Source organism: Protobothrops mucrosquamatus, unplaced genomic scaffold (assembly GCF_001527695.2).
Source record: "Protobothrops mucrosquamatus isolate PMUCROS unplaced genomic scaffold, P.Mucros_1.0 scaffold194, whole genome shotgun sequence".
Taxonomy (NCBI): domain Eukaryota; kingdom Metazoa; phylum Chordata; class Lepidosauria; order Squamata; family Viperidae; genus Protobothrops; species Protobothrops mucrosquamatus.
In genome coordinates this window covers 1,166,442-1,189,650 of record NW_015386550.1, presented here as the reverse complement: position 1 = coordinate 1,189,650, position 23,209 = coordinate 1,166,442, and the positions used below count along the sequence as shown (strand labels likewise).

General features: G+C 35.3%; 1 protein-coding gene across 1 annotated transcript in view; it reads right to left on the bottom strand.

The window, feature by feature from the left end:
* Window positions 1-713: 713 nt before the first annotated feature.
* Window positions 714-23,209, bottom strand: part of TOX2 (TOX high mobility group box family member 2) — a 213,930-nt gene continuing 191,434 nt past the window's right edge. Inside the window, exons 6-9 of the mRNA XM_015813786.1 lie at window positions 15,302-15,382; window positions 9,659-10,066; window positions 7,024-7,154; window positions 714-1,846 (exon numbers count right to left, since the gene is read on the bottom strand). Coding sequence (XP_015669272.1) covers window positions 1,810-1,846; window positions 7,024-7,154; window positions 9,659-10,066; window positions 15,302-15,382 — 657 coding nt within the window. The 3' untranslated portion in view covers window positions 714-1,809. The remainder of the gene's footprint in view (window positions 1,847-7,023; window positions 7,155-9,658; window positions 10,067-15,301; window positions 15,383-23,209) is intronic.

Sequence of the window (23,209 nt, the reverse complement as noted above, 5' to 3'; positions counted from 1 at the left end):
TAAAAGAAGGTCTGATACTACTTTGCTTTTTGTTTTTGCTTTTTTCATATTTTTCTTTACATTTGCTTTTTATTTATATGAAAATTCTTAGTAAAAATTATATAGATGGACAAAAACACCAGATTCCCCAAGTCCATCATCTCCTTTGGAAAAGCTAAGCGTTGGATAGTATTCTTACAGAAGCGCACCATGGGTCAAAGGTTTATGTATAATCAACTAATTAAAATGGCAATCCTAACTTAGCTAAAGTTCATGTATTGAAAGGTATTTAACTCTTCCTTAAAGCATATAGTTATTATTCAGAGCCTTATGCATAATACACACAAGAATTCCTGATTAAGCAGATCCATCTCAATAGACAGATTCTAGTCCATTAAAACTAAGGCTAGAGTTAATGTATTAGCATTTAAGAGACTCTGGGCTGTTCTGTGTTGTGTGATGATGGAGGTTCTCCTGTGTATTTTGAAACAAAAAGCAATTCTGCAAATGCATTCACTTTGTGTGTTCTTAATCCTCCACTAAAGTGAAGAAAGTATGCTTTATGAGCAAAGGAATTTCATGTGTGCCCAGATACTCCCATAACCATAGAAGTGATGCAAATACATCTGCTTGAAGCATATGTCACAGTACTTTCACTAGTGAGAAATGGCAACTCAGAGTTATATCTTTGAATGCCCCACAAAAGAATGTGACACCTTGGATTCTACTTTTTTTGTTTTATTATAAAGAAAGGTAAGATAAGCATTGTGAGTCAAAATGTGCAGGTACTGTATAAACAGCACCACAAAGAAAATAAAAAATAATTAAAAAAAAAACATGGAAAACGCACTTTTCATAAACTGTAATTCTGCTTTCTATTTTTTTCATAAATAGACAAAAATCCTTGTCAGCAATTTTAAATAGATGGACATATGGCTGAAAAAATATAATAATGCCATATAACATGGATATAAATTGTCCATTTCTTGCTGTACAAATAATAGAAACGAGTTTGGCAGGTTTTTTTTTTTCATTTGTTTTTTTTATACACATCTCCATTCTATGTATAACTAAAAAATGTGCTACAATTAATATAAAATGCTTTTACTATAAAGTAAACTACTATTTCTTCCACAAAAGAATTTTAAAGATGTCTTTAGCACACTTCTAAAACATTTAAGTAAGCTACTTACAACTATCCAACAAATTATATTTTTCATGGTCTTTTTTTTTCTTCACATTGTTTCCTTCTCATATTTGCACTTTTGCTTCCCAGCTACTATGTCCACCCATTCTCCAAACAATAGTTTTGTTTTTATTTTGAATTTAAATCTTTGCCAGACATTCAAGGCCTTTGCATGTACAATATTCACACAGACTTCACATTTGTCTTGCACAAAATTTAGTGCCTTTTAGCAAGTCATCGTAAGAGCATCTTCTCCTGCTGAGCCAAGCTAATGCCGTTGAGTGCTGTGCCATAGTCTGTGCTGAATCTAAAAAGCAGTTCGCTAGGAAAATGGTCCTTAGCTAAGCTGGTAGCAAGCAAGAAAGTTGCGTGAGGGATGGGTGAACCTTTATCAATTTTGCTCTTTTATGATCTATGCATGGTTGGCTTCCACATACAGTAGACTTCTGAGAAGAGAAAGGAAGGAAGAAAGGAAGGAGGAAGAAAAGATAGAAAAGACAAAGGACAGGCTGCTCTCAGAATCAAAATATGAAGCCATGCTCTCTTTTCCATGTGACTTGCTTGATGCCCACCTGGGTAGCCTGTGTCACAGACTCACTTAAGTGTCCTTCCTTTTCACCTTTGCAGAATGGAGATGTCAAGGCTTAAGTGAGGTAGAGTGACTTGTCCCTTGGCAGCATGCTGTAAGAAGAAAAAAGAGGGGATGTGAGATTGTGACAGGCTGCTAAAAAAGAACAGCATAGCAACCATGAGACTAGCAGGTACCCATGTGTTGTACCTGTGCATTGTGAAGTCCACATTGTAAGAGACTGTACGGAAATTAAAAATCAACAATCTGTCTTTTTCTGCTTGAAATTCACCCATATATGGCAAGGGCACTATAAGGACATTCTCAAGGAACAAGCACAACAACTGCTTACAGATAAGGCTAGCTCATTAACCTATCTGGAGGCAACTGACTCGGAAGCACCAAAACCAAAAAACATCCAAGCCTTGCATGCTATTCAGACATTACAGTACTGATGCTGCCCATTACCACAGAGATAAGACCAATTATAGTTCCATTGTCAATCATAGCTGGGCATGGGCTATGGCTGAAAATGAACTGCATGATTGGCTACCCAAATAACACTCAGCCTTCACATTTGGAGCAGTAGCACAGGACAGTGGAGGATATGGCTTCTGTTCCAATGCCCAACTGGCACTCCAGATATCACAGCATTTGCAGCTGTTGTTTTTAGAAGCCTGTGGGTCAGCCAGAGCACACAAGTGGCATGCCTGATGTATTGCCATCCTTTTTCAAACGGTTAACCAGGCTTTGTTATTTTTTATTTGTTTCAGAACAGGCCTTTACATATCAACTGACTGGAAATACAATTCTAGGTGATGCATCATTCTTTGGGTGTTAATCCTCAAAAATGACAGCCCAAAGATACCAGACCAGTGCTAAGATACATAGTTTACATGCATAAGGTTCCAGGCTGAATTCTTGGCATTTACAGGGGTGGGGGAATCTGTAAAGTTGGAGAGCTGCTGTCAATCGGATAGTCAATACAGAACTAAATGGAATGACTTAAAATGTGCAAGTCTTACATTCCATCCATAATAAAATGTTTTCATTCTCTACAGTTTGCCAGTAACTATTCTTACAGCTGACATCACTATGGATGCAAACTGTGGATGTGCACTTTCAACTACTATATTGCATTTGTTGTATAATCTACCTAAATAATTCACTGTTGTTATACTTAACTGAGACTGGCATTGAGCTACAACTTCAGGTAAAAAATTAATGTGATGATTATACTTCTAAATCCATTCTAAACCTGGGACTCCGATGAACTGCTATACCTCCTACTCATGTGGTGAAATGATACAGCTTAGTATCAAAGTTGTAAAGGGCCATGTAGGCCACAGCATTTAGCTTCCTGCTCAGTGTGGAAATGCATGTTAAAGCATTCCAACGTTTGCTTGAAGACATCTAGTGAAGAGGATCACCACTCTTGGAAAGGTACTCCACCTTTGAATTGCTCTTCCATTCCTAATACTCAGATGCTACCTTAATTTGAAATCATTACTCTGTTTTCTGCATCCTGGGACACCAAGAACAAATCTTAAGTTCTTCTGCTTTCCACTCCATCTGGCGCATATTATTGTATTGTTATTTTTCAAGGCTACCTATGCAGTTTCTTCCGCCACTTTCATAGGAGTCATGTTGCTCCTATATTGCTCAGATTCTCCTCCTTCTTCTTTGCTCAAATCCTATTCAGCTCAAATCCTTTTTAAAGCATGGTGCTCAGCCCTGGATTGCAGTACTCAAGGTAGAATCTGACCAATATGGAACACAATGATTTGGGAAGTATAATTATATTAGATGAGAACAAAATTGGCTTCCTTATTTGCAGCCATTGTGCTGTTCCTCTTAGTGACAATTATGAAAAGTTACAGTGAAGAATCCATTAATCTTTGCCCCTCTTCCCCCATTTCCCTGCTAATTACACTTAGCAGTGTTATCTGAGTTTGCCTGTTTTTCCTAATAGGAAACATTCTCTCTCTTTTTTGTCAACTTCCACAGTTTGTAGCAGCAAAAAGGTGTGTTTTGCCTTCTTAGAAAACCTGACTAGGACAAAGATTAATTCTGATTATTCTTTTAATAAAAAAGGTAATGAATGGCTCTACCATTCTGACCTGAATATATTTTATACTTACTGAATGCTAATAGATATGGATTTGCTTTATAACACAGGCTCATAGAAATACGCTGCTGCAAATGGACTTCTAAAGTCTGTTTTCACTCTCTCACACAAAAAGATGGAAAAGCTAATCTGATGCTAAATGTTACTGAAGATTTCTGCAAAATCAGCTAAATTCTGAAAGCCTTATCAAATTAAAACCCATAACTGTTTTCCCCATTTAAGAGCTTCATGGAAGAATTTCAGCTAATTAAATTGTGCAACTTCCAAGTTGTCTAACCCTATCCCTTCAACCCATTCACAATTTTCCAGATGAAAATATGCCTTTCATTGCATTTCATAATGAATGAATAATTTTGCCTTATTGGAAAAAAGAAAAGGACTATCAGAGTGAGAATCAGTGTCAAACCTAACTATTGTACAGTTTCATGACAGGTATCTCTTAATCAATACAAAGCAGGCTATAAACTTGCATTTTAGATGGAATAAAGCACGTACAGTATTGTATATGTGGTGATACTAAACATTTCACCAACCAATGTATCTTCTTGGATTCAAGAATTTTCTCCAGAACTAAATTTTTATGCTGGAAGTAGACTATGGAGAAAAAAGTAAGAGATAACAGAGGTCGCCTCATCTGTATATCCTTTCTCTATTAAAAACTGAATGGCTCTACTCTTTTTTATGTGCCTGTAGTAGGTTCATACTTAAGTGAATACATCGAAGATCAAAATGAATTTCAGCCCTCTGTTATGGAATGAAAATATACTAAAGCACTTGTTTGTCAAAGGTATCTATGGTATCCACCCTCTCATAATTCATTTATCTGTCCTTTTTACAGTCTGCACTTAGCATGTTCTATCTTCCTACCCTTAGCATAGAATTAATATGAACATGAATAGCATGGTCCTCCAGTATTAGAGCTTCATTAATTTTACAAACTGCTCTCCCAAACACATTATGGATATTGTTATAAATAATTGAATTTCAACTAAGTGCCTTTCCCATGTTTATATTTGCTCCTTTTTTCCTCTAAAGATATTTCTTCACTTACTCAAGTGATTTGGAAGATTATATCATTTTGTCTGCATCTTCCAGTTTCCAACATGAATTAGTGTGGTCTGTTTTTGTTTGGACAAACTGACTGTATGCAAATCAGCAATATGTGTGGTTTGCTTCACAGCCTTAACACACAATTCAGACTATATATTCCAGAGTGCTCTCATGCATTCTCTCTATCCGTGTGTCAGCCCTTCAAGGTAGGCTAGATCAAGAAACAGATATAGCAGAGATTCGAGGAACACCTTTTACTGTTGAAGGGTAGAATAATAGAATCTTGAAAACCTGTTAAGAGTTTTTTCTACCCCATAGTATATCAAAGATAATCAAGATGGGATTCATTTGAGTTTCTATATCACACATTCCTCTTTGTCAGGATTTTTTTGAAATTCCCTTTTTAATGGTTCACTCATTTCTTCTCCGTTCCCAAGGCCAGGTTTACAATTCTTTACATAAAGAGTTTAAGAAACACAGCCTAAGTTGTAAAATTATGTTAAGATATCCAGCCAGTGAAGCTTGAATATTGACAAGAAGCCTAATATATTTAAACCAAGTGAAGAACAATGAAAACACAGCAATAGCTTTAACTAGAGTGTAGTTACAAATATTATTCCAGTAAACAACCATCTTAGCAAAACAAATTCATGGTGTATCCCAATTCAGATTTCTCCAAGGGCCTTAGGCTACTGGAATTCTGGTGAAAAACAAGATAGCAAATGGAAGCCATGTCATGTTGTAAAGAATGACATTAAGCACACACATTCAGAAGATTCTGCAAAAAAAAAAAAAGTTGCCCCATCTTTCAGGGCTAAAATGCTCCTTGCTAGGACAGCAAAATCCAGACAGTTTCATGTCTTGGCTGTTTCAATTTCCAAAAGACACAGATTTGCGGTTTGTGGGGCAGCACACATTAAATGGGGCAATGCTTTAAAAGCATAATTGCTGTCACCATCTTTAGTTTTTGTCCTCCTTATGCTGAAGCCTTTGACCAGTGGTCTAAAATAGCCTACTACTGTATTAAGTAATGTATTCCATTTTTCTGATTTTAGAAAATCAATTTTCCCCCCCAAGATTCTATGGTAAGTAAAAAGAACATTGAAAATTATGATGGTACTGAAAATTATAATGGCTACAGTGGAATGACATAAATGATTTAAAGCATATATTGTAAAGAATTATTGTCATGGTATAATAAATGGAGGTACATCAATACTTTGGATTGCTTATACAACTGTACATATGCAGAAGTCTTATGTAGGCAAGTGAGAAGGCTGGAGCCAGTTGATGGTAAAGGAGGAGTAGAGGGTTTTTTGTAAATTAACCCATCTTTCTATTTGTTCTCTCTTATTAATCAGCTCTGTCACTCAGTCTTCATCAGAGAAATCTTCCTGTCTTAGATATATTACTAGATAAAGGTAAAGTTTTCCCATGTCCAGTTGTATCTGACTCTAGGGGGCGGTGCTCATCTCCATTTTTTCTCTGCCAAGGGAGCCAGCATTGTCCAAAGATATTTCCATGGTCATGTGGCCAATGTGACTATATACCAAGGCACATGGAACGCTGTTACCTTCCCACCAAAATGGTACCTATTTATCTACTCTCATTTGCATGCTTTCGAACTGCTAGGTGGGCAGGAATTGGGGCAAATAAGGGGAGCTCACTCTGTCATGTGCTGCTCGGTCTCAAATCTGGGTTGTCAGCTGACAAGCTCAGCATTTTTAACTGCTGAGGTATCAAGGCCCATATTACTAAATATAACAGACCAATTCTTAATAAAAAGAAAGAAAATTAATCTTTTGAATAAAAATAAAAATAAAAAAAAGGAAAGTTAAAGTTTCTGTTTCTGTTAGATTAAATACAGTTTGTTTTACTCTGAAAATCCATGCAATTGTTTTGGGAACAAAATAGATTTTTTTTCTTAGAAATGCAAAATCTAAATAAAAGCACTCATGTTCAAAGGAAACATGTATGTTTTTGGAACATGGTGTTTTGTTTACTTCATTATTCTCTCTTTGTGACCTTAAATGATAAATTTCCAATTGTGTAAATAAACGCAATTCAGAATCCTACTAAACAAGTTAGGAGTTTTTTATTTTGTTTACTGGCCTGCAGTGGTTAATCCCACACTCTCTGCTGGAGTAATCGTTGTCCCAGTCAGTATTTCCTGGAGGGTTTGATGCACCAGGTGATCGGGGTCCAACACTGTTCTGAAACTCGGATGAAATATGTGAAAAATCCTAAAAACAGAAGACAAGGACAGAAGATAGGAAAGTTAGAACCCTAGGTATTGGCAGAACAGTTTGGTTTTATACATATAACCATTTCAAGAAAACATTTAAAAAGGGGGAAATCCCAGATGAACCAAGTATGCTGATATGTGAACAACTGTGAACGTGCTCAAGATTATTTCAGATTATTTATTCTGTAAAACAATTTGCTGCTTTCTCACTTATTCTAGCTTTACAAACTATTGTTCTGAAAAAAAATCATCTCACATTTACTGTCTTACTAATACTTTTCCCTTTATCATTTTTTTCTTTGCAATTATAGCCTTTCCCCCCCCCCCCACGTGAACTGCATCTCTCACTGCTATAATATATTACAATAGCTGATTATATATGAGAACGTGGCAAGAAAAATCTTCATAAGCATTGTAGTTTTAACAGAAGCCATGTTCTAGTAGTTCCAAAAAAACTTGAGAGAGACTCTATGTGAAATATTGTTTCAGATATTGCCCTAATCGAGTTTTCTGAAATCTGCACCTTCCAGATGTGCTATGAATGCCGATAACTTGGCACTCTCAAAAACATGGTCTCCATATACCTGGAGGCATATAGCTAGGGAAAGCTGAAACCATAATAACAACTAAATTTAAATCCCAGTGAAGCTCCTGGAGGAAATAAACAAATCATTATTTTATTTATTTACAACAATCAGGGTAACCTCAAAACAGGGCAATCATTAAAATTTAAAAAAGATGTTCTACCCAAATTTAGCTTGACAGAACCAATGATGGAAAACATCCACTGTCAAACCTCCAGGTTGAAGTTCACTTACTGTACTCTAGAGAACTGGGATTTGACTTATTGCGACTTCAACTTCCCACTGAATAATCCATAGCTCATTTTGATTTAAATCACTACACCGTAATTTGCCACAATAATAAATAAATACTAGAAATAGGCATACAAATTAAATAAATAAATAAAAATCCCACCCAGTTATAAAAGGCAACTTAGGGGCTATCAAAATCATAGTTCATGTTTGCAGGCAACAATAATAATTATAAATGATTGTCTATAGCGTTCATTCTCCTACCGCTATGCACTAATAACAAATTCATATTTTTTGTTGGAGATTGCTATAGTAGAGGAATAGGAAGTTTTTATTTGGCTTGAAGGGGGAATAATAATCCTATTTAAAAATATTTCTAGGGAGATTCTCAATCTTCCCAGTCATGGTTATCCCAAAAGTGCTTTCCAAAAGGCAACTGGAAACAAGAAAGTCCAGTTGCCTTTGGAAAGCTCCTTTGGGACTATTTAAAAAACAGATTTTCTTCCATAGGAACCAAGATGCATAGGAACACGATTGTAAAAGCTAGTAAGGTCACATTTTTCAAATATTTGGACAAAGGCAAAGCAGTTTTAAAAGGAACTTGCTTCGGCCACTGTATTTCTTATTTTAGCAAAAAATAAAATTAAGTAGGAGAAAATTACATTGCCAAATAATTGTTACCAAATTTTAGGAATGTAACATGAAGATACTTTGGAAACTATAAAAGTAGCACATGGAATTCTATGAAGGCATTACAGATAGTCCTTGACTTACAACTACAGTTGGAACTGGAATTTCCATCACTAACTGATATGGGTCATTAAGTGAGCATCATGTGAATGTGCCAGATTTTGAGAGGTTTTCCCCCCCCCAAATAGTTAAATAAATCACTTGGCTATTAAGTAATCTCACTCTTAAGTAAATCTGCCTTTCCCCACTGATTTTGTTTGCCAGGAACCAGGTGGGAAGGTTGTAAATGGCAACCACATGATCTCAGGATGCTTCAACCATCATAAATACAGGCCGGTTGCCAAGGGCCAGAATTGCAATCACATGACTGTGGGGATGCTGCAACAGTTTTCCCTCCCCACTGTGTCCTATTATTTGCTTTTGTATTTTTGTATTTTATTCTATAATCTAATAAAATGTTACAAACAGTTTTAAGTGTGAAGACTGATTGGATGTCACTTTTTTGAGCATGTTACAATTTTGAATGTTTGCTAAATGAATAGTCATAAGACAAGGACTACAAACAGGATTGCTACATATGGGAAATGGCACTGCTTGGAGTGCTTGTAAAATTCCATGGAATCCCTGGAGAGGCACCTCAAACCAAGAGATGGACAGCAAATAAGTTAGTTAGTTAGTTAGATAAACAAACAAACAAATGCCTGAAAGCAACTCCTTATATTGAGTTCTGGTTAACCGTGATTTATTAATTATACCATAACTGGCTGGATTCACATAATGCACTAAGTCAAACAGGCTTCTGTTTGGCTGGCACATAGTATGGACTCAGTCAGTCTCTTCCAGAATCCCTTTTCGTACAACTTTCAATGCAGAGTAGCAGGATTGCTAAAATTAGTAAATACTATATGAGACTCGCAGATCCTAGTATCACATTTAAGCAAGCTATAAACATGCACAACCTATTTAAGAATGGTCGCTTCAGAACTCAGCCACTCACCTGTTGGCCTGGTGGTGAAGAATTCATGGGGGGCTGTACCTGTAGTGCCATAGAAGGAGACAAAATAGGTTGCTGGGGGACCTGCTGCATGCTGAGGGGCTGGTTGAGGATGGAGCTCTGCGGGTGATGCAAAGAGAGTTGCTGATGGAGAGGGGGGCTAATTTGGAAAGAAGGAGGTGGCGAGGCACTGATACTGGGCAACATGGGTTTGGAACTGAGGGTCCTGGAGAGGCTGGGGTGAGGGTGACCACGGTAACTCTGCAGATCCGATGGGGACAAGAAGGAGCCCAAGCCAGGATAAGGTGATGAGGCTTGCGGTGGCATTGTATACAAGGGCTGTTTGGGTGGGATCATTTTTGAAGGTTGGCTGCTTTGAACACTTTTTGTCTCGCCTTGGTCAGCTGAACTCTATGAGATAAACACACAGACAAACACATGAAGAGAACAAATTGCAATGAAAATGAGTTAAGTGAAACTTGAGCCTCTGGATTAATTAATGAGCAGCATCATTTGCCTCTCTACAAAATCTTTATCTTTGCTTCCACTCATGATAAGAAGAGATTTAAGTTTAAAATACATGACTGAACATCCCTTTCCAACATATGAATCTCTTACAGATTTTAAAAAAAAATAATCAAATGGACATGGAGTTGTGTTCATGCTAGCTTTTCTTCACTTCTTGTAACTTAAGATCACTGAAGCAAGCAGACAACTAAATTTGTATTGATGGCTCATATTCTATATAGTTCTGTAACATCTGTGGCTAATGTCATTTTCTTTTCTCTCTAATCTGTATAAACTTTGTTAGAGATTTCACAATTGCTTAAGTAGTGTGGAATAACTATTTTAGAAAAAAAATAACAGCTAATAAAATACTGGATTTCTTAAATAAGATCTATACAGTAATCATAATCTCTGAACATTTAGGGCTATGCCATTTGTTTTGTCAGATACAAAACTGTGCTTGGTAGCATATGTATTGAATGAAGAGCCTTGTTCACAAGATCCAGCTAACAGAGATCAATTCCAAAATCTTTTACTTTATCTTCATTTTTTAGGAATCTAGTCTTGGTGTTCCCCCACTACCCCTAGGTGCAGGGTTTTTTTTTTCTCATAGAACGCCCAGAACGGAGTTCCGGCACCTTTTTTGGATGGAACCTTGTAGGGTAGACAAGGCGGGTTGTATGACGTGTGTGAGTTCCGGCACTTTTTTTTTCCTTTACAAAAAAAGCACTGCCTAGGTGTAAAAATCGAATACATGCATACATTGTAAGGGCCTTAGTCCCCTGAAGGCCACTACATCTTCTGCTTTAATGGTGCAACTGAATCACAGTGTTCTCGATTTGAGACTTCACATTATTTCTCACAGTATAAATGGTGTACAATTAAGTAAAAGTCTACAGTTTTCGATGGTTGTATTTAGATGAAGAATAAGTGGCAGAAAAATGTGCAACAAATTTACTGCATTTCCCAGCACTATGTTAAATCAACTATAGAAAACATTTTGCTCATTAATACTGTAAGTAGTACCAGCAGTACAATTGGACTCAAGTTTAATTAACATAAAATTCTTCAGGGTCTACAGCATAAACATATAAAAAGCTTTGTACCCAGAACTAGTTAAAGGATCAAATAACAGATGACTTTATTCAAATACATGAAGAGCCACTGCTAATCAAAGTAGCCAATTTTGGACCAAATAAAAGGCACTTTATTATATCATTATTTCATTTACATGTTTTACTTATTCAATGCTTAAACCAGAGGAAGGCAGACTTTTGGGGCCCTGAGCCAAATTGAAATTTTGAAAGCATGCTGAAAGTGCTTTCACAAAATGCTTACCATAGTAGGACACAATTGTGTAGGGATTTTTTTTTACAATAATAAGGAAGTAATCTTCTATTTTGTTCTTCGGGCAGTCCACCTTGCAATCTAATTTATAACTTTGGGGATTTCTTGGTAATTTCCCAACTAAGGATTAACCAGAAGGCAACATGGTGATTTAATCCCACTGTCTCTACAGTTACACTTTTTGCCAATATTCTTGATTATTTTTCTGTCTAACAGGCAAATTCCCAGGGAAAACAACTGGGCTACAGCTCTAATCACTTATTTTCCAAGAATCCCTATGTAGTCTATATGACAATCTCAGACATTATTGGAAATAAATTGATCTTGAAGGTAACACTTTGATTTACAGTCAGCTTTCCATTTATTTATGTTAAAATACATTTTTAAAAGTTAAGTGAGATGAGACTTGCAGGTGCCCATAAGGACCATGTTTCTAATCTCTGTTCTTATCCATTAGGATCCTTCTTTATTCTCATAGTTTTGACAATTGCATATGTTATCTGCTATGCCACCTGCTTCCATTTTGTGGATTGCTTCAAATGCAGACAATTTCTAACAGAATTTTATTTATTTACCTCTCTAAGGCAATAGACACATTTTAAAGTATTTGCTTGCAAAGATAAATGGGTTTTTCTCTCCAAAATCTTTCATCCCAGCTATATTTAAATATGAAAGTCAGATTTTAAAACTGTCTTTTTTTGAAAAATAATTCCACAACAGTTATCATTACTGCTTTGCTAAATGCCGTAAGATAGTGTGCCAATGAATTAGCTGCAGCATGAATGGAATACCAATATCAGAATAGTCAACTTTAAACTCATTCAATGCAGTTTTGAATTTTTTGAAACACTTAACCCAGTGAAAGGGACTAAGATTATTTCCTTTTTGACCTTTTTGCCACAGCTCTTAACCTTCAAGCATGGCTCAGTTAACTCTCCAGGCAAAGTTCCTTAGTGCTCATTGCACAGCATGAAGTGTATGATTACTTGATTTTAATTATAGTAAAATTAAAATGATGTAGGGGTTTAAAAAGTAAATTTATTTTCTTATACTATTGACATTAAAAGCATCTCTGCCTGGCCACTGCATGGTGGATTTATGTAAAAGGACTCTGTAATATAACGAGAGAGAGAGAGAGAGAGAGAGAGAGAGAGAGAGAGAGAGAGAAAGAGAGAGAGAGAGAGAGAGAGAGAGAACGAACAGATAGACACACACATGCGCGCGCACACACACACACACACACACACAGAGAGAGACAGACAGACAGAGAGAGACAGAGAGCTCTGTGTCTACAACACAAAGAATACTTTCCCATCTTCTCCCTCGACTGTGTTTTATCCCCAGGGCCACCCTGCCAGTCCATAGCCTACTTATTGAAATCTCATGCCAATAGCAAATGAGGAAGCAAGTATATGCATCATTAAAGAAAAATGCCAAGTGACTCTCTGTGAACTGATAGGTCGAAATGATCTGTAAATCAACATTCTGTTCTTTGATCCTCACTATTAGATATTTTTGCCTCCCCCTTTTAATAGTTTCATTATAATAAAATAATGCTGAAATCAAAGCAAACAAGCATTTAAAATGCACTGCTAATTAAGAAGAAAATGCTAATGTTAGCTATAACATATACTGTAATTCCCTTACACGTAACAGCTGTTGATCAAAGGTAGCATTTCCAAGATCACTCAAGGATTAGCAAAACGGATAGGTTTTAAAATATTATTACAGTCCAATGTCTCCTTTGTTTTATTAAATATTCCAGTATTCCCCACATATATCTATGTTACGCCTTCAGCATAGACATGCTGCCATTATTATATACAGGAAAAACAATTGCAACTGCATTACCTTTGCTCATAATTGATTTTCAGGTGGTCAATGGGTCATACTGTGCATATATATATATATACACACATACATACATGTCTTTGATAATTTTGAATATTGGAATCCCAGGTATGGACATTTAAAGTCAATCAGATAAAAACAAAGAGCTCTGGGATGTAAGGTAAAAGGCTTTTTTTTAATTAATTGCTGAGCTTTCGTTAACAACCTGTTAACATCATCAGATGTTAACAGGTTGTTAACGAAAGCTCAGAAATTAATAAAAAAAAGCCTTTTACCTTACATCCCAGAGCTCTTTGTTTTTATCTGATTGACTTTAAACATACACACACACACACACACACACACACACACACACACACACAAAACAATGCATGCTGCCCCAGTCACCTATTGAATTAATCCTGAAACAGAATTAATGAAGTAAATTTAAATGTAATGATCCTATTTTTATTTTTTCTCTTTTTTTACTTTCTCAACTTATTTATCCTTTTCTTTTACATTCTCACTGGGTGGTGCCCATTTTAAGTATAAATTTTATATTCTATATCAATTCAATTCCAATTCTATACCAATTCAAATTCCAAACAATTCTACTCTTGTTGGTCATATATTAAAAACTATAGTTTTGTTTTATTTTTGTTTCCTTTTATTACTGGACAGCAAACTTTTCTTCAAATACAAAAAAGAAAGAAAGTGAATATAACAAGTGAAGATAATCCCATCTAATACAGCCGTCTCAACTTGTTCCTCAAGATATAGATTTAAATGCTCATCACCACACCCACTGGCTGAGGAAGATGTAGTCTGATGTTATAAATTCAATACATCCGAATTGCCATGTCAGCTCATGCTATATGAATCTTGTTGGAAGGATAACAAAGTTAAGATATCAGACACATCTCATTGAATGAACTGGACTTGAATCCCTTCCTGCTCTGACTTTGCTCTTGTAGGTTTTGATGTCAATCTCAACTGCCTGGTTTGTGAAAACATCAGATCATATGCCAAAGGTATCCTTAAAGAGTTATGACATGCGCGCACACACACATACACACACACGACTACATGATCATATTTTGGATACTTGTCAATAGGCTTGCATTTAGTTATGACTAGTTGCACCATCCTGTGGTCAAATATGGCCAATTTAGGAAAAAATATTTACTTAACAACCTTACTGTTCACTTAATGATCACTTGATTTGCTTAACAATTGCAAAAAAAGATATGATGGAAATTCTGAGCTCAATTGTGGTTGTTAATAAATACCTGTAATAAATCGATCCTATGTGTTGCTAGAACATATCAATCTTCATTAAAACCTTTGTCTCTTTGCCTCACAAAAAAAAATCTGATCTGCTAATGAACCATGACTACTATTTAATATTTGCAGATCTCAATCCCTGAATAGACGGAGACTAACATCTGTCTATTGATTCTTCTGAGAGCACTATATTAATTGTGACCCTGGACATGAATGACTTGGCCAAAGCTTCTGGACCAGGGTATAGACTGAGGAAGGTTGAGTTCTCTAGAAATTATATTTTAAGGAGTTTAAAATACATGCAGAGAATTTTCAAATTTCCTTTAATTATATTGAAAAATAAGTATTTAGGCATATTTCTATTTCAAAATACTAGATCTAGTTGTACCACAGAGTGAGCTCATAACCTTGTCTCCAAAGATTGCAAGGAAACCCCAGGACATTCAGTGTTATTTTCTTGAAACCAAGAAAACTAAAATCCTTACTATGTATCCTTGAGGCAAGCTGGAGTATTTTACTTAGTTCATACAGTATGTAGCTAACACTTAAATTCATTTTGATGGCATGGTTATACTGTGTTTCTTACAAACTTGCTCTTCCCCAGAGATGTCCCTGAGTTGCAACTAATTTATCATTGCTACAACCATCGAAATTCATATACGAAGCATAGTCTGTTACCTTGGAAACCAAGCTGGCCCGGTAGGCTGCCAGAGCTTTTAGATATTCCTTCTTTGCTGCTTCAGTTTTCCTTTTATATGCCTGAAAAGCCCAAGAAGAAAATATTAATTAAACAAGAGAAACAGGATGATATTGCTCTGATTGTACAGTTGTTTATATCTTGCATATTGCCCAAGGGATCTGTGCTAGGTTTATTATAAATTCAATCTTTGTATATAGGTGATACGAAAGTGAATTTTATATGCTTTTTCCAAAAACAGCAATTCAGGCTGAAATCAAAACTACCAGAAAACAAACAGAGATGAAAAATTATAGCTGGGCTTATCACAGAAGTTTTCTATTGTTTGCACAAGTTAAAATGCTATTTTAGAATTGGCATTTGATGGAGACATCAAATTCAGAGAGAGCGCTCTACAAACAAACAATTTATTAATTGCTTCTTGACTCATTTTTACTTTTGGTTATCAGTAATGGCAAGAGCTAGTTTGATGTAGTAGTTAAGGCATCAGGCTAGAAACCAGGAAACAGTGAGTACTAGTTCTGCCTTAGGAAAAAAGCTAGCTGGGTGACCTTGGGCCAATCGCTTTCTCTCAGCCCTAGGAAGGAGGCAATGCAAACCACTTCTGAAAAACCTTGCCAAGAAAACTGGAGGGCAGTCCAGGCAGTCTCTGCAAACTGGACATGACGGAATAGAAAGAAAAAAATAGAGTAATGGTAAGATAACAGGACGTTTTATATTTCATGCATAATGGTATAAAGTATTTTTTGATACATTTTATCCAAACTCTGTCAATAATCCGATCAGATTTTTGTTAAACTGGAATGTTACCCTTTTCATTGAATGAATGAAATATGATGCATATTATCATGTTATGTCTGGTAAAGATCATACAGTAGGTGTTAACATTTAACTGATTAATGTAGATATTAGAGCCTTAACTGCTATTTTAGCAGTTGGCTATTTTAGCCAACAGACATCAGCAAGTGATTGCTTCAATGGTCAAGGATAATCAAACTTGACATAGATCAGATAATATTTGGCTGTTAAGGTTAATGTTATTGATTTGAGTAAAGATGAAAAAGACAAAGCCACAATCCTATTACTTGCAGACAAAGCTTCCAATGAAATCTATAGATAGTATATTATCATAGCTAAATTACCTTAGCTATGGATTTCCCATAGGATTTATAAAATGGGTCCAGTTTTTGTACACAGCTTTTTAAAATCTAAATCAATGGTTGCCTTAATCTAGTTTTTCACTCTATGGAAATACCAGATAAGGATATCCATTTTGATTTTTGATGTTTGTTTAGAACTCTGCTTGTTCTACTAGACAAGCTCATAATATCAGCTGAGATTATTTTTTGCATAATTTATTAGCATATAAATTGATATTATATGCTAGATATATTTTATTCTTTGTTTCTGGATCATACTTTGATTCTGGCTCTGAAGCATTTGATTAATAAATTGAGGCAAATTAAGAGATGCTGTGTTATGTGATTGCTAAGGAGTTGATATCAATAGGTAATTATCATTTTTGTATGTTTAGTGAAATTATTAACTTTTAGGTATTTATATTCCATGTGACATTTCTCAAATAATTACATTAAATATAAATAAGATATTCCAAAAGTATGTGGATTAAGTAAGCTTTCTCAAATGAATGTAATTCCCAGGATACTTGACACTGTACATAGACTTTTCATGTACATGTTATAGCAAATTGATTTTTAAGATAGGGTGCAATATTTTTGGTGTCCATATTCTTATCACTTCTTTGGTGTTTACATAATCATTACATCAAATGGATTCTCCATATTCTTATCACTTCCAAGTCCTTCAACTTGGAAAGATAAATTCATGGCCCCAACTAAGTGGACTGAAGACCTGATATTGTGATTTAGAAATAAGTTGCTTGTAGGAGTGGATTATGCATTAGTGAAAATTATATGGTTACCTTTTAATGATTCATTACTACATAGTTGGATAATCAAATGTCTGGAAACAATTGGTGTCATTAAAACATTAGAATATTCACAGAAAAAGAATAATGAACTGGTAGACAGAATTGGTGGTTGGAAATGAAAAATATGGGCTTGTCAACAGTAGAAAGGGCATCTTCCAGAGTAACTCATTATCAACTTTATTATTGTCATTGCTACAATCCCAGTGATTTTGAAGAAAAAAATGTTGGTTATCGAACAGCAAAAAAAAAAAAAAAACCCACGCTAATAAGCTCTGACATTTGCTTTTTAAGGATGATCTGAAGCTTTATGGAAAATCATAAGTCAAACCCCAATCACTGACAAATGCTATAATTTTTTTTAGCACAAATGTGGCAATGGAATTTGGCCTAGAGAAATTTCCTACAGTAGCAATAAATTGGTATAAAATCACAAACAATGATAGAATGGGAATCCTGAATGACCGAATCACAGAAACCATCAAGATGAAGCCCACAAGTATCTGGGCATTTTACAATGGGTAACATCAAGCATAGACAAATAAAAAATGTGATTAGTAAATAATACATCCAATTGGGGAGAAAACTGCTAGATAAAATTGAACTGTGGAAAAACCATCAAAGTCTGGGTCATACTTCTGAAATGATACACTACTTGAATTAGTAACCGGACACAAACTGAACTGGACATTTTGGACGAAAAAACAGGAAAACCTATGACTATTTACTGTGCACAACATTCCTGTAATGATATTATACTTGCCTGACAGAAATGGAAACAGAGGTTTACTTTCAGTCAAACCAACTATTTGAAGAAGTAAAACATGCATTGGCTGATTATGTTAAAGACAGTCAAGAACAAAGTTAAACAAGTTAAAAATGGGAATTTCCTGAATGTATAGGAAATAACACTGGCAAGGAAACCCAATATATTGCCAATTTCTACAAGAAATTGAGGGGAAAGTGGATAAAAATTAAACCTCGCAATGGCTTACAACTGGAACATTAAAAAAAGAAATTGAGGGCTTGATTTGGTTGTTCAAGAGCAAGCTATTCCAACTAATGCAATCCAAACCAGAATTGAAAAATAATAAAATGAATCCAAATCCAGATTGTACAAAGAAACAGAAGAAACAGTAAATCATATACTCATTTCATGCAAGAATATTACACAGACAGATTATAAACAACAACACACCACAGTTGCCAAAATGATTCATTGGAAAATCTGTAAAAATTATCATGTGCCAGTAATAAAATGTGAAAAGGAACATATTGATGAAAATGTAGTCGAAAATGGGCATATTAAAATAGTGTAGGATTACTAAACAAACTGATAGTCTTGGTGCATAAATTAATATATAAGATTTAACTGTGGCTGAAAAGAAGAAAATGTGGATAATGATGTGGCAATACCAGGAAGAAAAAGAACTGGAGAAGATCACAAAGTATCAAGATCTGAAAACTGAAGTTGAAAGATTATGACATAAACCAGCCGTTATGGTCCCAGTAGTGATCAGCACACTAGGTGCTATATGAAAAAGCTTTGGATGATACTTAGAAAATCTGCACATTGACAAAATTTCCATCTGTTGGATCCACACATACATACGCTGATAAATTATCATATCCCAAATTCTTTGTAAGAAACTCAGTACAAGTAAAGGAATTGAGGAACTGGCAGCTATGATTTCTCATTGTATATGTAATTATAATAATGTGAGTTAAAGTAATCCATATACTTACGAAACTAACTATGCTAGTTTCAAAGATGTGTATGGTTGCCCAAAATAGGCTCACTAGAAAGGCAGGAACAACTGTGGATCCAATGGATGGAAAGTTATCTCTGCCACAATCCTGCCTATGGAAACCACATATCTTTGATAAACATTAATACAGCACTTTATCAGAAGACATACTCCCTCCATTGAAGCATTGAACATCAATGCTTTGTCCCAAACACCTCCATTGAAACATATAGATTAGAGTATTATGCCCTTATAGTTATGAATGTGTTATAGTTATGAATGTGTTAACCTGCAATCTTGTTCTTGTGCATAACAACAATATTGCTGAAATAGAGCATGGTTGCTGAGCCATTCAGCATTTATTTAGCCTGCTTATACATAAATATCATAATGGTATTTACTTGTTTACTTATATATATTTGGCTCTAAGAATAACAATTTATTTGAGTGTATAGAGTTGAGCAGTTTTTTTTTAAAAAGGTGGTGATCAATATACAATCTGGCACTGTGAAAAAAACCAGATAGTGTTATTCATCACAGCCTCTACCTCAGGATAATTAAAGATTAGAATATTATTTTTAATTTCCACAAGTTGTATATTAGTCTAAAAACATAAAGATGTTTAATTCCAATCTATCCAACCAAAAGCTGGGTTTCAAAGTAGCAGAAGTTAGTTTTCACTTCCCAGGCAGTTTTGCATCACCTTTTCTAATGGCAACTTTCATTTTACAAGTCAAATTCCGAGGGACTTATGCGATGGTTTTTGAGGGGCTGCAGATGTTCTATATACAGTATGTGTGGGCTGAAAGTACTATAGTGTTAAATCAATAGCATATTTTATGCTCATGATACATGCAAGCTTTTTCAATAATTTTTGAGAATTCCATTATCAAAAATGAAAAGAACAATGTGCCAAGGTAATGGCTTTGTGTCTTCAGATCAGATCCAAAACTGCCACTTTGCAATTATCTATTTGTAGAAACATTACAATTCCACAGGGAAAAGTACTAAAAAAGGCCAAAGACAACAACTACCGTACTATAAAGCTTGCTATTTTGACTTGGGGAAAGAGAAGGCACTGTTCTCCATGGAAAGATGGTTGCCATTTCTGACCTTCACAAGCGGCAGCTGCCTAATCCAAAGACCGAAACATATGACATCAAGCTCTTCATTACATAACTAGCAAAAAGACTACAAATAAAACTAGCACTGGGGGGCTAATCAAAGTCATTTAATTCAAGAAAACAGATTTTTAAAAAATTAAGAAAACCTTCTCTAGCTGCTCTGATTTTATTAGACATCCCAGCAATTGGAACATTTTGATTTGCATAAAATTACATGAAATTAAAAAAAAATAGGTCACTAATATGTGGCGGAAAGTTTCCAAGCTTAACAGAAAAAACTGCCTTGTGGTTAATAAGTGAGACCAATATGAGAATCAAAAAACCCACGTCAATTTTGAAGAAGTCTCCCAAGAGATTAGGTTTCTCAGTGAATACATTTCTATTTCTGTTTTTTTTCTTAAAGTTTAGTTATACTCGGAAAAATTAGCTTTGAAAAACTAAATTTTATAAACAATTTCCCCCCTCAAGGTAAAAAATTAGAAGAAACAGTTTAACCAACATTTCTAACACAGGTAGTCCTCGATTTAAGACCTCAATTGAACCCCAAATTTTTGTTGCTAAGTGAGACAGTTGTTAAGGGAATTTTGGCCCATTTTACAACCTTTCTTGCTACAATTGTTAAATGAATCACTATAGTTGTTAAGTTAGCAACACAGCTGTTATATGAATCTGGCTTGCCCATTGACTTTGCTTGTCAAAAGGTCACAAAAGGTGATCACATGACCCTGGGACACTGCGAACATCATAAACATGAACCAGTTGCCAAGAGTCTGGATTTTGATCACGTCACTGTGGGGATGCTGCAATGGAAAAATGGTCATAACGGTCTTTTTTCAGTGCCGTTTTAACTTCGAACGGTCACTAAATGAACTGTTGTAAGTCGAGGACTACCAGTATAGACCTGCTGATGTCATTAGCTTGCACATGGCTATCTACATGTGGCACCATAACTTCTATGTTGAAGGATGCCATGAGCAATTGGCTCTTCGTATCTTCTTTTAAGCATTTCATTCAAGAAGCATCAAACAATTACAGGAAGGGGGAGGATATATGAACTTTTTGGGATAACTTTAGTTAGAATCATCCTAACTGATGACTGGATTCCATATTCAACAAACATAACTGTGTGTGAATAGAACCATTAAGAGTAGCTAGATACTGCTTAAGATGCTTAAGATCCAAAAAGACATGCATTTTTTATGGACGTTACATGCTATGACAAACAAATCTACATCTCTGAGCTTTCTCTCTTTAGTGGAGGAAAGTTTTTTAAAAAAGAAAAGAAATATCTTATGATTTCTGTAGAAAAAGAACCTAAGACTTATAATCAAGTTAATGGGAAAATTGCTTTGGGGCTCAAAAAATTACAGTTCCTTCAATAACCCATCCATGTGCATAGAGGCAACTGAATCTAAGCACTGATAAAATGAAGTAGGTGTTAATATGCCTTTTAAACCTCATTTAATTGATCAAGCAGGATGATTTTTTAAGTATTATTCTGTTATGTCACTATAACAGAATACTGAATAAAGGGTAAAATATTTCAATCCTGAACATGACAGACCTACTCTTTTTGATTATTAAAAATATGTGGGTATATACACTTTAACATAATATAAAAGCATATATGATTGGTAGAAAGTACCTTTCCGCTTCTTTAATTCCAATAATTATTTCAGATTAATTGGCTACCAATTGAACATGTTTAGTCAAATCCAGATTTCCAATATTGGGGTTGGGCACTTGATAAGAGGATAGCATTATGATCCCTTATTATTTTTCTATTAGAGAAGGGTTTAAATATATTGGTAAATACCCACTCTATTTCTCCTCTTCTTTGTCCATACTGTATGTAGAGTGACAATAATGAAAAAGAGGATATAGGGTATTTCCAAAAGGAAAAATATTAATATGATCTTTTTTGATAGTGAATGCTAACGTTTCCTAATTAGGGTTATTCAATATATTCAATGATATAGTGAGTTCAAAAGGAATTGCAAGATCATTTATTTTATTTTATTTTATTATTTTTGAGGGGAAGGTTGTAGACAAGGAAAGGTCAGGGACTGTTGTTGTTTCCAGGACTTTAGAAATAAAATTGTGTTTGAGGGATGATTTTTTATTTTATCTTTGCTTTAAATTTATCAGATAACAACAACAACAACAACAACAACAATAATAAAATTGGAAGGGACCTTGGAGGTCATCGAGTCCAACCCCCTGCTCAGGCAGGAAACCCTACACCATTTCGGACAAATGGCTGTCCAGTCTTTTCTTAAAAACTTCCAGTGTTGGAGCATTTACAACTTCTGGGGGCAGGTTGTTCCATTGGTTAATTGTTCTAACTGTCAGAAAGTTTCTCCTTAGTTCTAGGTTGCTTCTCTCCTTGATTAGTTTCCATCCGTTGCTTCTTTGGAGAATAGCTTGACTCCCTCTTCTTTGTGGCAGCCCCTGAGATATTGGAACACTGCTATCATGTCCCCCCTCATCCTTCTCTTCATTAAACTAGACATACCCAATTCCAGCAGCCGTTCCTTATATGCTTTAGCCTCCAGTCCCCTAATCATCTTTGTTGCTCTTCTCTGTACTCTTTCTAGAGCCTCAGCATCTTTTTTACATCGTAGTGACCAAAACTGGATGCAGTATTCCAAGTGTGGCCTTACCAAGGCATTATAAAGTGGTTTTAATACTTCACGTGATCTTGATTCTATCCCTTTGTTAATGCAGCCCAGCACTGAAGTATTAATACCAGTTTACGCTTTTTTGGCAGCTGCAGCACACTGCTGGCTCATATTTAAGTGATTCTCCACTAGGACTCCGAGATGTTTCATTTTAATTTATTTCTATCATATATTGGCAGTACTTTTTTTGCTGTGGGGGGAAGAGCTCCAAAGATTGAAAAAGAGTGTCCATGAAAAAAATCTGGAGATTAGAAGGCCAGCTACATAAGGCTGTTTGTGAGTTGTATCCCTCTTTTTGAAGAATAAAGATGTGATGGAATGTGTCTACGAAGGAGAGGTAGTGTGATGGACTACAATGAAAGAGGGAGCACATTCCAAGAAGACAAGA